The sequence below is a fragment of the Lottia gigantea genome, assembly GCF_000327385.1.
Source record: "Lottia gigantea unplaced genomic scaffold LOTGIsca_104, whole genome shotgun sequence".
In the NCBI taxonomy this organism is placed as follows: Eukaryota; Metazoa; Mollusca; class Gastropoda; family Lottiidae; genus Lottia; species Lottia gigantea.
In genome coordinates, this window is record NW_008706849.1 from 622,193 (window position 1) to 639,192 (window position 17,000).

General features: G+C 33.0%; 1 protein-coding gene across 1 annotated transcript; it reads left to right on the top strand.

Moving 5' to 3' along the window:
* Window positions 1–576: 576 nt before the first annotated feature.
* On the top strand, window positions 577–4,860 carry LOTGIDRAFT_170814 (hypothetical protein; the record flags this gene model as incomplete). Its single annotated transcript, XM_009046659.1, has 2 exons — window positions 577–2,457; window positions 4,798–4,860. 2 exons carry the CDS (start codon window positions 577–579, stop codon window positions 4,858–4,860), a joined length of 1,944 nt encoding a protein of 647 aa, XP_009044907.1.
* Between the last annotated feature and the right edge of the window lie 12,140 nt (window positions 4,861–17,000).

A 17,000-nucleotide genomic window follows, 5' to 3' on the forward strand; every position in this document is an offset into this window, starting at 1 on the left:
ATTGAACATGATAAGCATAAAAACAGAGTTTAAAGGAATACTATTGTTTAGATATTTGTGTGCTGTACTTGTTAGATTGGGTATTTGATAATGCTTATAGTTTGCTCACAATTGAATAAAAAATTTATTAGATTAATGGTAAAAATGATGTCAAAAAAGATATCTAGATTCTTGTTCAAGAATATTCTCAAGCCATTTTATGTTGTCTTTGTGGTGAAATTTCAAAATCTTTTAATATCACAAAAGATATTTTTCTGAAAAACCTCATTCTGTGACTAAGTTGGCAAGTTATGAACATATTGTTTGTTTATTCGTTTCTTCTTTCATATTTTATGTTTATTCTTTACTTTGTTCATATTTTGCAGATGTATAATAATGGTGTGAAGATCATCTACTGTGGTGGGTGACACACAACCCTTTTGTGTACTCCTGGATTTGATTAGATACATTAAAACAATGAAGATGTTAAATGTGCAAAGATTTTGTGTGATTCTCTAATTGTGATATTAATGTGTTTATCGTTTGGTTATTTTTCATCTTCATTACCCAACGTCATACCTATCCCTTTTCACTGCTATGGAGGCAAAACCAGCTGAAGAGGAACATCCAAAGCTAGTCATACCAAAGTCTGGATCATTTTCTCCAAAGGTCACCAGACCAAAACTGCCAGTATTTGCCACCAACAAAAGGTCCACTAGTCCTCGACACAAGACAGATCCAGGTCATGGCCAAATACAAGCTATTATGCAAGATATTCTTAATTTGAATAAGGTAGATTTTGTAAAAACATACAGTCGTCCAGTGACTCTCAGATCACAAATTGCTCAGAAATCACAATCAACCGACACTACACCATCATCAACACCAAGAACTGGTTCACCTGTTACTGTGGGTGAAGAACAGCCCAGAATTAACAGAAATAGAAGTAGAAGTCTGAAGCTGTTAACAAATAAGTTACGTAAATATGGACCTGATGACAAGGCACTGATGGAAAACCCTGCTGCTGTGTCAGAGGAGGTCAAAGCTCACATGATGGAGGTGGAAAAGAATTCATTACCTGGAGATGATGTGGATGAAATGACAAGGTCTACAGATTCAGAATCAAAATCATGCGATTCTCCAGCACCAGAAAGAGAACCTGTAGGTGCTGCTAGGAAAATTTCACAAGGAACTGCAGGAAGTGTTGATGATGACTCCTATGATATTATTGAAGAGTCTGATGAACACACTCAAAGTGGTAATGATACAGATAATCAACCAACTAATCAGACAGGACATGAAACTCCCAAGATTATAGCAGAAGATGAAGGTATTGTAAGTGATGAACATCCAAGTCCAGTTGTTAGTTCATTTACTTATCATCCAATTGGTCGAAATTCACCATTTCTAAAATTAGCAGCTTCTGCACCTTGTTCGAAACGCAGAACAGGCATAACCACATTAAAGACTTTAAATCGTGTGCAAACTTTATATGGTAGTGGTAAATATGATGAGGGAAAAGGTCATGAAGGATTGCGCCAGCCTAGACGTGATAGTCCCAATGCTCAAAAAGTCTCTCCTGTACGATTTATAACACATCAACCAGTAAGAAAAACCTCATCTCAGGAAGAAGGTTCTATGGATAGTAATGGGTTTGCAGCTCTGAAATCCTCTTCAGGGGATAGTGATGATGAGGGCAAACACAGTCAGACCTCTCTTGCTGATAGCCATCTTTCCCCTTGTGATGGTGATGAAGTTGAATCAATCCCTTTTGAAGGTTCCACAGCAGAGGGAGGTGATCCTGATAAACAAGATCGGAAAAATGGGAAATCTGTGAAGCCTAAATCCAAAAGTGATCCAGGACGCAATAAGATTGTTCACATGGGTGATTTTCCAATTGTGACTGAATCCAGTGTATCTCAAAGTGCTCCACTGTTATCTAAGGAGGATCGTATGGATAGTTTAGATGAGGACTACCATGGATCTGAAGAGGAGCTGAAATCAGAATATTTGATAATCGGAGAAGAAAGTGCAAATGAACGGACATCAGACGAAGATGAAAAATCTGGAACACGTAGAAAAAGACGTTCACGTGATACGTTAAGTCCTCCAAACCAAGGGAGGTCATCCGTTTTTTCTTCTGCACCTCCTTCCCCAAAGTGCCAATCTCCTACTAATGTTCCAGAACCTTCTGACAATTTACTCAGTGTTCCTACTCCACGGAAACCTATATTACGTAGTGCTAGTTCAGCCAGTGTGTTACAACGTGAACGTCTGAAATTTGGATCTAGCAGTAAGGATAAATCGGATGTATTTAGAAAACATAGTATTACTACTGAGGATGGAAATAAAGGGAACATGTTAGTGCCTGATTTTACACCACTTGGTGATTCTGGAGGTGCTACTAGTATGCCTTCAGTGTGGAGGGACAGAATATTATCATCTGTTTCTCCTGAAAGAGATCCAGGATTTGTTAAGGTAAGCATGATAATAATATATTAACATATATAATAACATCTTAACAAAACTGCAATGTCCTTAACTTTGAAGGAATGCAATACCAACTAAACTTTATTCTAGATATTTCAAACTTTGAAAAGGTAAATCTGAAACTTTCCTCCGCGAGAAAGCATTTCTATGATCATTTATTTACGAATATCACTTTTTGGAACAAAAATATGACATATATGTAATATGGTATTAGTTCTAAAATGAATGACTCATTCTGTAACTACATATATGAAAACTTTGTGTGAAGGATCCATCAAATTATTCAGAATCTACTGGTACTTGAATTTAGTAATTCATTTTCAGTATATATTTCTGGGAAACTGATGCCAGATGTGCATAAACTGAAAGCTTTACTTGATTTGACACCTGGAAATTCGAATAAGCATATAACTGAAGAATTTGCATATTTTTTTTGCAAAACCATGAATCATTGTTATAAACATCATTATCTAAGAAGGCATAAAAATTATTTATAGGTATTTGCATCTTCACAATGCCATGCTATTACCAAGTTGGTCATATACCTTGACTGTAACAGCTACCTTTCTTGTATCATGGAATGTGGCGATTTGATAGGATTGTATGCCAATGAATACAGTCAAATAGATCCCACTACAAAAAGACTGTAAACATTATGATTTATTGCTTACAGACTTTCTGTTGAGGCTTGGTTGTGTTCGCTAACATATAATCCAGTGAAATCGCCACATTTACACACTTCTGTGACACGCGAATGACGACTATCGTAGTCAAGGTATAAAATGAAATTAATAGCTTGACATTGTGAAGATGAGGTATTTGTGAACAATCATATATACACGTATACATAGGCTATATTCAAACCTCAGGTAAATCTTTCTAGAATGATAAAAACAAATGTCTAGAAAGAAAATCTGTTGGCATGTTTTTTACATTGGAATGTTACACTGGAAGATGACCTAAATCTTTCTACTGCCTGCTGCCTTGGTAAATATTTCTTTCCTACCTGGTGAGATGGCAATGGTTAGGTTGTGAAAACCAACACTAATTAACTTTGACGGAATCAACTTCTATTGTAATAACAAATAAGTCTGTAGTGTTATATGCCACTTCCAACATATTTTGGTTTCTGATGTAGGTCCATTATATATGAAATAAATATCAAAGACTTTGTTTATGTCTTTGAAAATACAATTTATCCTCTGAAAAATGCAGCTTAAAACATTTTTTCATGAAAGAAAGTATGTATTTTAAAGACAAAATCCAATGGAACCATATTGTAAAATTGCGAACAAGTTTGAATTGGCGGCCAGAGAGTTTTTACTGAACAGGTGAATGGAATTCCAGGTAACACCTACCACTTAAACAAACTTCACTTTTTACAGAAATTGATTCCACCCACATCCTCAATTTCTTTCAAACTGTTTTGTATCTTGAAATAGTCCAGGTATTATCTACATAATCAATCATTATACCACAGTTAACTATATTATTGCAACTATTAAAGGGACAGCTGCGCCATTCGTTCTACAAATCATACCTTAGTCTCAGAAACAGGAAATTTTTGGCTAAGCTAATGAGTAATAGTGTTCACCGCTTGCCTTCGCAATTTAAGCCTTCAGAATATGTCCAGAATTATCCACTTTTTAATGTTAAAATGACAACTCATCTTTTTAACTTACTCTATCATATATAGAAAAGACCTATATAGAAATAGACGTTAAATTCCTAGTTTGAGGTATTTTTGCAGACATTTTACGATTTTTGTACATTTCTAGTACTTATTAAGGCTTTTTACGTATATTCGAACCTGAATCAACCCCTCGAAATGGCATCTGCCCCTTTGAAGAGATATATATTTCTAAATATTTGCTTATTCTCTATATAGATGTCAATTATGATCACGAGGGGGAACATATAGCAAAATTATGCTGGACACAGGCAGACAACAAATTTGCCAGGGAATGGAATTAATGGTGTAAATAATCGGCCAAGTGACCAAACTTTCACACAATCGCCATTTGTACGCCATAACCAAGCAAACAACGAAATATGTCAAGAATCTAATGCTCTTACCGACTGCACTATAAAAGCCCTCATTACCAGAAACAAGAGTATATTTTTTGACTAGCCTCAAGGAAGGTTGATAACCAGAGAAAGTCATACAGCTGATCTGATTGACAATGATAAGATGACACAATTCTTCATCAAGAAGATGATTTGATTTTCCTTCATTCTTCTGACACTGAAGACTGTGTAACTCTAGCACAATTTGAAAGGAGAACATTTGTAAATCATGATTTGAGGTTTTGTTTTATCTGATTTTAGGCATTTTTTCCTGCAACTCATTGTGACGATCATGCCTACCTACGTCTACTTAAGTGTATCTAAACGCAGAAGATCAGCTTATATTTGGCTTGTGTTTCAGTATCACTGTATAATCAAATGCAAATAACTCCTGTTTTTGAATAATCCGTTTATTCTTCCTGCAATGGTAATTTCAAGTGAACATACCCTGAAAAATATCTATGTTACATTGTTGTTTCAAGATAAAATGCCACTTTAAATTTATATAGATATACACCAATATAGGTCTGTTCAGTAACACACAATATCAAGTTAAATTGTCTAAAACTGAAATCAGCAATATAGATAAGAGTTTATGATTTTTGATTTAAGCTGTAGAGTACACACTGAAGATATCAATACGAAACGGCCAGAATTTTGATGGATTGCCAAAACATCTAAAAACAAGTGTTTAGATTGCAACATTGGTAATTTTGCTGACCCAAATCAACATGGCAGAGTAAATTGGGGTATCTTCCAATTAGCCTCCAGTTTTATGTAAGATCTTCTATTAGTACAATTTTCTGTAATAAACTGCATTCCACAATCAAAGCACTATACCTGAAGGGAATAACTTGGCCTATGATATTTGAAATAATTGAATTTAACATTGCCCTTTTTGCTGGTCTTGAAAAAATCGAATAAGCATTGATCCTAAGGCAATAACATTTCTTTGAAAAAGCATGTGTATTGTGTATTATTATTCAGTGTCTGGGTGCTGTTTTCTATAAGCCTAAAAGTAATCTGATAATGTGTTCTCTGGATGAAAACATTAAAGCTTTATTATTGTCTTATTAAGTGAGAATCCCTTACAGAGAATTTACTCTTCAGGAAAATTTTCTGATACAAATTTTGGCTTTAATTAGAAGTATTGACTATAATTTGGTCATTTATGTATTTTGGGGGGAACAAATCTTCAGACCCAGAGTATGAAAAATCCAGGAAATGACTTGGTTTACTGAATCAATCAAGCTTTAAAAGAATCACCAGATGTTTAATATTGTTTTTTATACCCCACATCTCTCTATGTGGACATATATTGTCGGTCCGTCGGTCAACATTTGCTTGTAAACGCTAGATTTTTTGATGGAATCAAATGAAATTCTGTATGTGTATAGATATTCATATAACGAAGATCAAGTTCAAATTTGAGCTATTTTCGGCCGTTAGGAGCAGAGTTATTGCCCTTGCCCCAAAATCTTGAATATTTACCATCCGCATGCCGTTGTTGGCGTATATGGCTGTGGTCCACTATCTTTTAAAACATTTTTCATGCATTGAAATTTCATGACTGTCATACTTTAAGATAAAGATTTGAATCAGAATTTTAGGCCATTTCAAGATTGCTTCTGATTTATAGTAAAGTAGAAAGATGTTTATTGTGATTACTTGTCTAGGGGATGGTGAAACAAAACTTACAAAACACTGGAGAATGAGGATAATAAGAAATACTATACCCCATTCACATAATTTATCTCTTTTCATCTTAGTTTATAAAGGTCATTAATAGCTGACCTCATGACCTAACCAATGATTGGTAAGCGGTGGGAAGGCCACTCTGAGAATTTGTTTATTTATAAGTACCTTGTTATGTTTCTGGCCAAATAATCATGTAATTCTCAGAACTGATTTTCTATGGTCTCAACCCAATGGTACTAACATCTTCTGAAGGCCAATCTTTTCTATCTAAAGCCATGTGCTGGGAGACCAATCTTTTGATGGAAGGTTATAGGAATTTTATAATCTTACTATGTAAATCAGCACTAACTTTATCTTTAGCGGCCTGCTGAAGAGTTATCAGAATGTTGAAGTGAGCAAACACACGACACATATACTTGGAATTCTGTTGGTTGGTTTACTTCATTCATGTAGAAAAGGATTTTAAGAACAATCTGATCTTGGGAAGCAGAGTTTCAAAGAAAAACACCTGGGGACAATACAAAAGCATCAACAAGACAAGTAAATGGCAATAATTAATAGTTACTCTCAATTAATATCTCAATTTTAGAATAGTAGTCTGTTTCAGCATAAAGACAAAGATGATCAAAGCTAAAGAGATAGTCAGAACAGGTCATGTTTCATTCATATAACCAAAGCAATCTTTCTGACTATTGCAACACAGGATGGCAACCTACAATTTGTTTTTCTATTCAGTTGGTATTCAGAAGTTTGTCTGTCATTAATATTCTAAAATTGAGAGTGATCCAGGAAAATTTTCTAGTGAACTAGAATTAACTGAATGTATTATTGATTAGTGGTGAGATTTGTGAAATCATGACAGTATCTAATACCTCCAGGGGTAGTGTTATTAAACTATCTAACTACTATTTCACTAATTTAGATCAATAAATTACTCCTAAATTGTTTATTTCACTCTCTGTCTCTAGTTCTCTTTCATTGATTTATTTGTACCAAGTTTTTAAAGTGTTTCCTGCTTCATGTTTGACTCTTGATCTGAAGTGACTGTTCATTTTTTATTAAAACTTGAAAAAAAAGTTTTTTGCTGTTCTTTTGTATTTTATTAAAAATGTTACAAATTGTGTTGGAATATTAAAGGGATTGTAAAGATGTTTTCTAAAATTTATATTTGTATCAAAGACACTGATAGCATCAATTTGTACTTTTCTAGTTTTCAATCAAACATCTGTGGTTCCTGCAACTCACTAAAATTTTATGTTTGACGATGTCAGTAATCACAAAATTTCCTTTTTACTTAAAGCTCTTCGCCATAAGTGACGTCATCAAACACTTTGTTTTAGTGGAATTGCAGGAATAAGAGACATCTGATTGAAAACTGAAAAAGTATAAATTGATGCTATCATTGTCCTCTATACACATTAAAATTTTAGAAAACCTCTTTACAATCACTTTAAGGAACCCTACAGCTACAGACAATCACAACTTGCTATTACACTGCCATAGAGGAAGGCATTACCAACAAACGTTAGTGGTTTTTGACGTTAACACATTTTGAAACGTGCTGACCACTTTAAAATGATATCCATAAAGCCAGAAACAGACTATAATCAGTGATAAGCCTTTAATATCAACATCAAATTGACTGTCTATAGAACTGGAATTGGCATATAAAGTGTTTCAAAATATAGATGTAATTTGTTGACTATTGGGGTGCTAATACCACCGGTTGGTATCCAGAGTTCTAAACCAAACCAACAAAACAAAAAACCATTATCAGTTGCTGTTAGCTTTGTGTTTTCAAAATGAATATTATTTATGTTAACTGTGCCAACATGTATATATTATATTTATTCTAAACTTGTTAGATGTAGTTCTCATTTATCATTGACACACAATTATTAATATGGTAAAAACTAGGAGAATTTTTCTTTCTAGTGGCAAATTATTACACAAGTGAAGTACCTACTTAATCTTAACTAGGTTTCACTTCATTTCTAACTTTATGTTCACTTTAAAGATTCTTCTCATTCACTCATTGTTTCTGTCTATCCAAAAGATAGACAATGTTATTAAATAAAGTTTTGAAATCATATAAGCTCATTAACTCTTTAGAAAAAAATACCCTGCATGCCCCGATGCTTTTGTTGGCTAGTTGCCTCAGAGTGGGTCACAGAGAAATGTGCCAATTTTGAGTTGATGCAAAAGGTAATTATTAAGTTTAAAATGCAATGTGTTAAGATTCTAGCATATTATCCAAATTTTCTTTCGAAAGACAAAGGTATCTAGTGCTAGGCTGCTTCTCAAGTGAAGAATACATGTGTTTTTGGGAGGGAGAGAGGTGGAGGAAATGATGCCAAAATAATTGACAGGTTCCAGATCTTGAAGGGTTCATTTGTATTTAATCCTCTCCATTGCCACTAGTCATCAAAATCAGTTTTTCAGACTACCTGCAATGATAGGAAGAACTAATTAGAAGAATTCAATCTAAAAATGGTTTCGCAGGATTTTACAGTTTTAAAGGCCATATGGGGATATATGTGACCAATGAAATACACTCTCAGAGTGTTAGTTGTTTAGGCTTGTAAAGAAGGCAAATATTCTTGTTGTAATATTATGGACATTCTTTTCCCTTTTGAAGTTCAAATGTGGACACTATTCAAATGTCCAACTGTAGGCCTATTTAAATTTAATGCTCACAGCAGTCACCTTTGTGCTTACCAATTTTAAATATTATGTCTTTTTTTAACTCCACCATCTTTAAAACAGTAGTCTGTAGTGGGAGTATGCTGTTTGCTTATTTCTACTTTTCTAACTGTCAGTTTGACTTATACAACTCTCTAAATTGGTTGCCAAATCACTGTGCTATTTATAACTCCTGCAGCTTGAATTTCAGACTACTGGAAGGTAGAAATGGTACCTGTAGATAGAAACGATTATGTTTAGATTTTAAACTGGCTCATTTTAACTTTAAAGAGATGTATTGAGATCTAAGGTTACTTAAATAACTCATTAGAAATCTTGTAATTCAAATAAAAACAATGATCTAAATTCAGACTTGAAGGGAAAATTTTCAGGAATTTCTACAGGCTGATCTACTGTAAAAGATTTATACTGTTTCTGCTAGTCATGTTAAAAATATTTGAATACTGTGATTGTTGGTTTAAACATGTTTTTTTCTTGCGAACTAGATTTCTGCATGATAGTGTTCAATTTAAGTGGTATCGCATGACAGTTTGCAATTCAAAATGATCTCTTTTGTGATCCAATATTTTCTATGATTAGCCAAAATTAAATTTATCATGACAATCTGTGAATCAAATAAAATTGTATATTTGTAGGTTTACTGGTTGAAACTTTTTAAATTGGTACCAAATTTTTAAGGATTGTGAATCTAATCTTACTGCTAATATTCATTTATCAATCGAAATTGAACCCTGCCACACAATTATCTGAGTTAAGCCCTCTAAGAGGACTTTTTATGTGAAGATATATAATACCTTGACAATTTACTAAAATATTTTAGTGGAACCTTGATTTAACAGACAATGCAGCTTTAGAATACATCTATTGGTTACTGTACATGAAATACTGGACATTGATCTTGACCGTCAAAATAAACAACCCCGTTTAGAAGCTAGAATGATTGACGTGCAAAAAGTGTTCAGTAGTCCCCAATCACATTAGAAAAGAGTGATGCTCCACTGCTGTTCTGATGAAATTTTCTTGTGACCCACAGCATGATGATGGTCGTCTTTTTTAGCCCAATAAGGTACCTTTTTCTCAATTTCCATTAACACATTAAATTATATGGATTTCAAGTTATTTATATTTAATGTATTTTTATTGGATGATATGGAATAGTGCTTGAACAATATATTAATGAATCGATATATTGCAATACGACTTGCCACAATACATGTATCTTATCAACAGGTCAGGTATCAATACTAGATGACACATCTTATTCCATAAGAATTGATTTTTAATCAGTTGGTGAATTGAATTACAAATTTTTCGTAAAAGGTGACCCTTATATGGTTCAAATGATGGCCAAAAACCTACTTAGAAATTTGAAATTTAAAGAGTTACAGGTTTAATTTTGAAAATTAAAAATAAGTAGGTTAAATCAAATCAAGAGGTGTGGTTAATATGAAGATGTTTTCAATCATTTTATTATTTATATTTTATATTATATACTATAATATGTATATAGTTTCAACCCATCTGTAATATTATACTGAATTAGTCTGAGAGAGTTTCGAAAGTTTTGAAAATTAAACAATGTCAAGTGCAGCTTCCTGAGTGTAAACAATCAGTATGTTCCTGTATCTTTCATTAGAGTATATAAATTACCTGTATTCTCAGTCAATCTACCCACGTCTTTATATTAAATGCATATAACCAAAAGATCTGGGTTTGATCCCAATGTAAATGAACCCTTCATATTAAAACCACCCTTCCTTCAATTTCCAGCTTTATAATTTTGAGAGAGAGGTTAAGATTATTGTAAAATATATAGAAATGCTTAACATTATAACTTAAAATTTGTAATAAGATTTTGTATAACTATAAATTTGTAAATTGTATATATTGGTAACAGATGAATATATGCCTTGGCTTTAGCGAAACTATAGCTTATATATATGTATGTATACTTTGTAATTTATGAATTTTTAATATTGTTTGAAAAAAAATACCTTCATAGTCTTCAACTTAGTTTCCCCTTGTTGCAGTTGAGAAAGGCTAAAAGCGTAGTGTAGTCAATAGGACATTAAGGCCTGTGTGCTATATTACGTTCACAGATCTTCCCTTAGTAGGAATTGGAAAATTTCGGTTAATAATGGCACTCCGCAACAGTAACTAGCGCTACATTAAGGCTTCTTAACTACAAAGCCATAAGCTGCGTATACACTGCCATAAAAATTGGCCTGCTTAAAGTGAGTCATAATCAGCATGGCTGGTCGGTACCATCTACACTGCGCTGTTTTTACTGGGCCAGAATGGTGAGTTATCAAGTATACATCTCTCCAGTAAGTGGAGGCTAAAAAAAGCGCAGACATTCTAAATGCCGCCAACCATAAACAAGGCGATGATTTTGAAGATGTGATTAATTTTGTCGCTTTAAAAATCTCTTATTTTGTTTTGGAGACACAAAGAAATAAAATTTTATATTTTCGTTGGTCAAGCCATTGTAAACACGCTGTATTCTATTACGACATTACATAGGGTCAAGGTCATTATTGTACATGCTCATTTCTCCTTGGGAGAGTGCGCTCGGCCCAGTGGCCAACTGCACTGATATTTTGCAGTGCCATACTCAGTTCGGACCGAGACCACCTCTTCTTGCAGGACCTGGCCCACTTTAAACTAGCACAGTGCGTGCCCTCTCAACCTGTTTACACTGCCTTTTTTTCTGCTGATCCGTACTCTGTCAGGACTCGGTCCAGATAATATATGACTGTCTATTATAATCAACTGAGATATCTCTTTATTTCATGTACAAGGGCAGCTTGACCAGAAATTTTTGATATATCATATGGAAATGTAAAATTTCCAATTTATAATGAACAATATTACATTTAATGAATGAATTTTATCATAAGATTTTCGACTCTGGTGTTTTGTATCACATATATAGTAACATAATAATTAAATTTTAAATAGGAATTTTAAATATTTTGGTGCAGATGACTTTGTGCATGTTTGTCTCATTTAAGCAACTAAATGTAGACATTGCCAAATCTTAATTGACACTTTCATAAATCTTTATTGGAGAAGTTAGATCACACTGCAAGTTGAAAACACACATAACAACACTAAAACAAATATTAGTTTATTTACTGCACCTTGACTCTTATTTATTTTAGGGTAAAAAAACATCAATTTTAGATATTCCAATCATTTTCAAACTTTCAGAAATTGATTGATTCTGTTGTTGAAGATCATCCATAAATGTATTCAGAATCAAATTCTCCTGTTTTGATTGGTCAATGTATATATCTAAACCAATCAAATCTTAGTTTGTTAGGACCGGGTTTCATCCCTGAACAAGGTTGTGTTTTAGATTAGCTTTATAAAAGATTACTGTCTTAGCCAGAGTGTTGAATTGTAAACAGAGAATCAATTGATCAAATGTTTGATATTTTCAGTCTTGTGCTCTCACTTTGTTTGTTGTTGAAGATTGGGAATTTGATTTTCTTTACTCAATTATTATGATGTCTTCTGTCAGTTTTCTAGACAATATTTTTTTTCTTATGTTCTCCAAGATTCAATTTTAAACTTTATAATCTTAACGAAATGCTATTAGGAAATCATTAAATAAATTGGAAGTAAATTAAATGGAAACAAAATGGCTTGATTAAACCTTTAAACTCTACTTTTTCATTAGAAATGAAAGTTGGAAGAGCTGGAAAAAGTGTCTATTTGGTTAGGATAATACACATTAACACATAAGCCCCATTTACACCAGATTCTGTTCAATATAAAAACTGTACTGTTTAAAATCAAGAAATAGTAGGCTCATGCTGCTGTCCTGTTTAGATTCTCTTTATTATTCAGTGCGTGTGTGTATAGTCCACTCCTAAGCAGAAATAAGAAAGCACATTAAACTTGAATTTGACTTATCCATGTTATATTCACTGTAACTGTGTTTTTGGAAAAAATATTATACTGTTATAGTAGCCAATATAAATGTTGTACAAAAATTGTTCAAATTTCCATGTTGCTAGTTGACCAAAACAGGATATCCCTTCTCCCCTAATTTCCCCTATTGAAAATACAGTAGCATGTTCAGTTCTTTAGGGGGAGCCGCGGTGGCTCAGTGAGTTAGACGCTTGCTCGCTGACCTGAAGGTCCAGGGTTCATTCCCGGCATAGGTTGAGATAATAACTTTGGATTTTTCAACCCGGTTTCCCCCTGTCAGTGATGCAGGTGAGAGGGGCTCACATGGAAAAATGGGACAATAAACCAAGGCCCCGTGTGCTACAGGCTGTGCATGTTAAAGATCCCTCGACAGTTGGAAATCGAAAAAGAGCAGGCTAATGCCTGGCAAAATTTCCCTCATTGCACCCTGCATGGCGTTGCCCGTCTTCATTAGCCCAGATGGTGCAGAAAAGTAGGATGTAAAACTCCATTCATTGAATTTCATTTCAGTTCTCTAGGAGTTTCATCTAAATGTATAACTTGATACTAGCATATAGAAACATTTTCACATATTTTTTACAAACTGTATGCCAAAATGGGCCTATCTTTATAAATCTGTTGTCCACTATCTTTTACAGTTAATAAGCAGCCAATGTTATTGTCTTATGTCTTGTGCCCTATTATGTACAGGTTTTGAAGTTAATTTGATTATTAATATTTTACAGGATAAAAGATACCATATAGTAGAAGAATTATATAGGAATGAAAAGGAATATGTTGAAACATTAAAAACGTTAAAAGATGTGAGTATAACAATTCATTATAGTGATAAATTAGTACCGTCAGTAGTAATACTGCTGGGATTTCTTCTAATTACTTTTTTACATTGGAATTCTCAATGGCCTACATTTGCTTAATTTCTTGATATGTCTTGATTTTTTGATAAGATCAAGATACAGTATAGTGGAGCAGGGTTTAATTTAAGCAGTTTTGAATCAATATTTCCTTTGATTAACCAAAACTAAAATTTATGAGGCCTCAAATTGAATCAAACTATATTTTTGTGAGAATTTTCTGCCAAACATTGAAACATACAGCGGTCTGTATAACCTTATGTAATTCATGTTATTGTCAATATCGATCCGAAGTCTACAACTGGAATATTAAAAATTTATGAAATCTGAATAAAAATTTAACTTGATCAGCCAAAATTTAAATTTGGTGTGATCAATTCCTAATCAAATTTTTCAATCTATAATGGAACCCTGTAGTGGAAGAAAATTTTTATGTACATCCCAGAATGATTCCAAAGATGACATATATCAAACTGGACCAAATGAATAAATTCAACACAGACTTTTGTAGACTTTTGACTACACCATATGAAATCTCTACCATTCATGTAACATGTATTCGATTGTGTTTGGCAAAAAAAGCCATTTATTTTTTTATTTGTACAGTAAATTCATCAGAATATTTGGTGTGGAATGCTTGTAGATTGTATTATTGATGTTTATTTACAGAAGAAATGTAAAAATGAAATATAACATGTAAAATTTTGACCATGTCAATCAATATATATGGATAATGATTTAGAAAAATAAACCTCTAGTCAATTTGATTAACAACATTTAGTTTGAGGCTAACCAGATTAACCATCAGTTAAGTCTAGTCTTAAAGGGGCAATATGAAAAATTTTCTTCTTCAAAAATGTCAAAAGGTAAACCTGAAAATACTATACATCTATGTATCTACTTGATCAAACTGGATTTGTTTTAAAAGAATTAATTAAAAATGGAGACTTCTAATAACTAGTTAATTAAGCAGTTTGACTTAGTTTTGTTATTTGGCTTAATTATGACTTGAGAATACGTAGGAGGCATATTTCTCTACAATCAGTCGTGGTACAGTAGTTTTCTTACAGCTTCCAAACAGCATAACAGACTTCTGTAACTTGCGTAAACTTTTAAAATATTTTTTGGCGTTAAAACCCTGAGGTACTCGATTTTTTTCTTAAAACTTTCAGATACGTTAAGGGACACATTTTCTAGATTTTGGTGTATAGTTTTCACAAATTTGAGCCAAAATTTTTTTTCACCTACATAAAAAAACAGAATGCCCCTTTAAGGTATATAAGTAGATGAAATTGATATTTTCTGGGAAAAGTACATGTTGGCTGGTGATATATGAATGGTTATTCACTTTCTAATGATATTGATTGGTTACAGTTACCACACTATAAGTGTTTAACTGATTATACAATTAAAGTTCTGAATTTCTGTTGACTGATGTTCTGACAAAGGTTTCAAGTTCTATGGAGCTGCTTCTACTACTGGCTTCCAAGTGTCTGTCGTTTATTGTCATTTAGTTATTGTGGTGAGAAGGGTCATTTGCAAATGTAATCATTTGTGGGCTCCTTAATGTAAGTTATTCATTGGGGCCTTCTAAATGTCAGTTTCGATGGATTCCTAAATGTCAGATATTCATTTTAGGCTTCTAAATATTAATTACGATGGCCTGTGGGCTTCTTAATGTCAGATATTCATTTTGGGCTTCTAAATATCAATTACAATGGGCTTCTAAATGTCAGATATTCATTTTGTGCTTCTAAATATCAATTACAATAGGCGGTGGGTTTCTAAATGTCAGATATTCATTTTGGGCTTCTAAATATCACTTACAATGGGTTCTAAATGTCAGATATTCATTTTGTGCTTCTAAATATTAATTACAATAGGCGGTGGGCTTCTAAACGTCAGACATTCATTTTGGGCTTCTAAATATCAATTTCAATGGGCTTCTAAATGTCAGATATTCATTTTGGGCTTCTAAATATCAATTACAATTGGGTTCTAAATGTCAAATATTCATTTTGGGCTTCTAAATATCAATTACAATGGGCTTCTAAATGTCAGATATTCATTTTGGGCTTCTAGATATCAATTACAATGGGCTTCTAAATGTCAGATATTCATTTTGGGCTTCTAAATATCAATTGCAATGGGCTTCTAAATGTCAGATATTCATTTTGGGCTTTTAGATATCAATTATAATAGGGTATAAATGTCAAATATTTATTTTGGGCTTCTAAATATCAATTACAATGGGCTTCTAAATGTCAGATATTCATTTTGGGCTTCTAGATATCAATTACAATGGGCTTCTAAATGTCAGATATTCATTTTGTGCTTCTAAATATCAATTACAATAGGTGGTGGGCTTCTAAATGTCAAGATATTCATTTTGTGCTTCTAAATATCAATTACAATAGAGGGTGGCCTTTTTGATGTCAGATATTCATTTTGGGCTTCTAAATATAAGTTACAATGGGCAGTGGGCTTTTTAATGTCAGATATTTATTTTGTGCTTCTAAATATCAATTACAATAGGCGGTGGGCTTCTTAATGTCAAGATATTCATTTTGGGCTTCTAAATATCAATTACAATGGGCTTCTTAATGTCAAGATATTCATTTTGTGCTTCTAAATATCAATTACAATAGGCGGTGGGCTTCTTAATGTCAAGATATTCATTTTGGGCTTTTAAATATCAATAATAATAGGCGGTGGCCTTCTTAATGTCAAGATATTCATTTTGGGCTTCTAAATATCAATTACAATAGGCGGCAGACTTCTTAATGTCGGATATTCATTTTGTGCTTCTAAATATCAATTACAATAGGTGGTGGGCTTCTTAATGTCAGATACTTATTTTGGGCTTATAAATATTAATTACGATGGGCAGTGGGCTTCTTAATGTCAAATATTCATTTTGGGCTTCTAAATATCAGTTACAATGGGCTTCTAAATGTCCAATATTGAATTGGACTTCCAAATGTTAGTTTTTCATTTGCAAGTGTCTGGGATCATTTGTTCACTTTTAGATATTTTTTTATTAATTGTCAGATGTCAGATATTCATTATGGACTTCTTATTGTCAGGTATTCATTATAATTGTTGTCCTATTCTAAATGTCAGTTATTAAATGTGGGGTTCTAAGTTTCAGTCATTCAGTTGTCAGTTACTCATTGTTGGCTTTTATATTCCAGTTATTCACTGTGGGCTTCTAAATGTCAGTTATTAATTGTGGGCTTCTAAATGTCAGTTATTAATTGTGGACTTCTA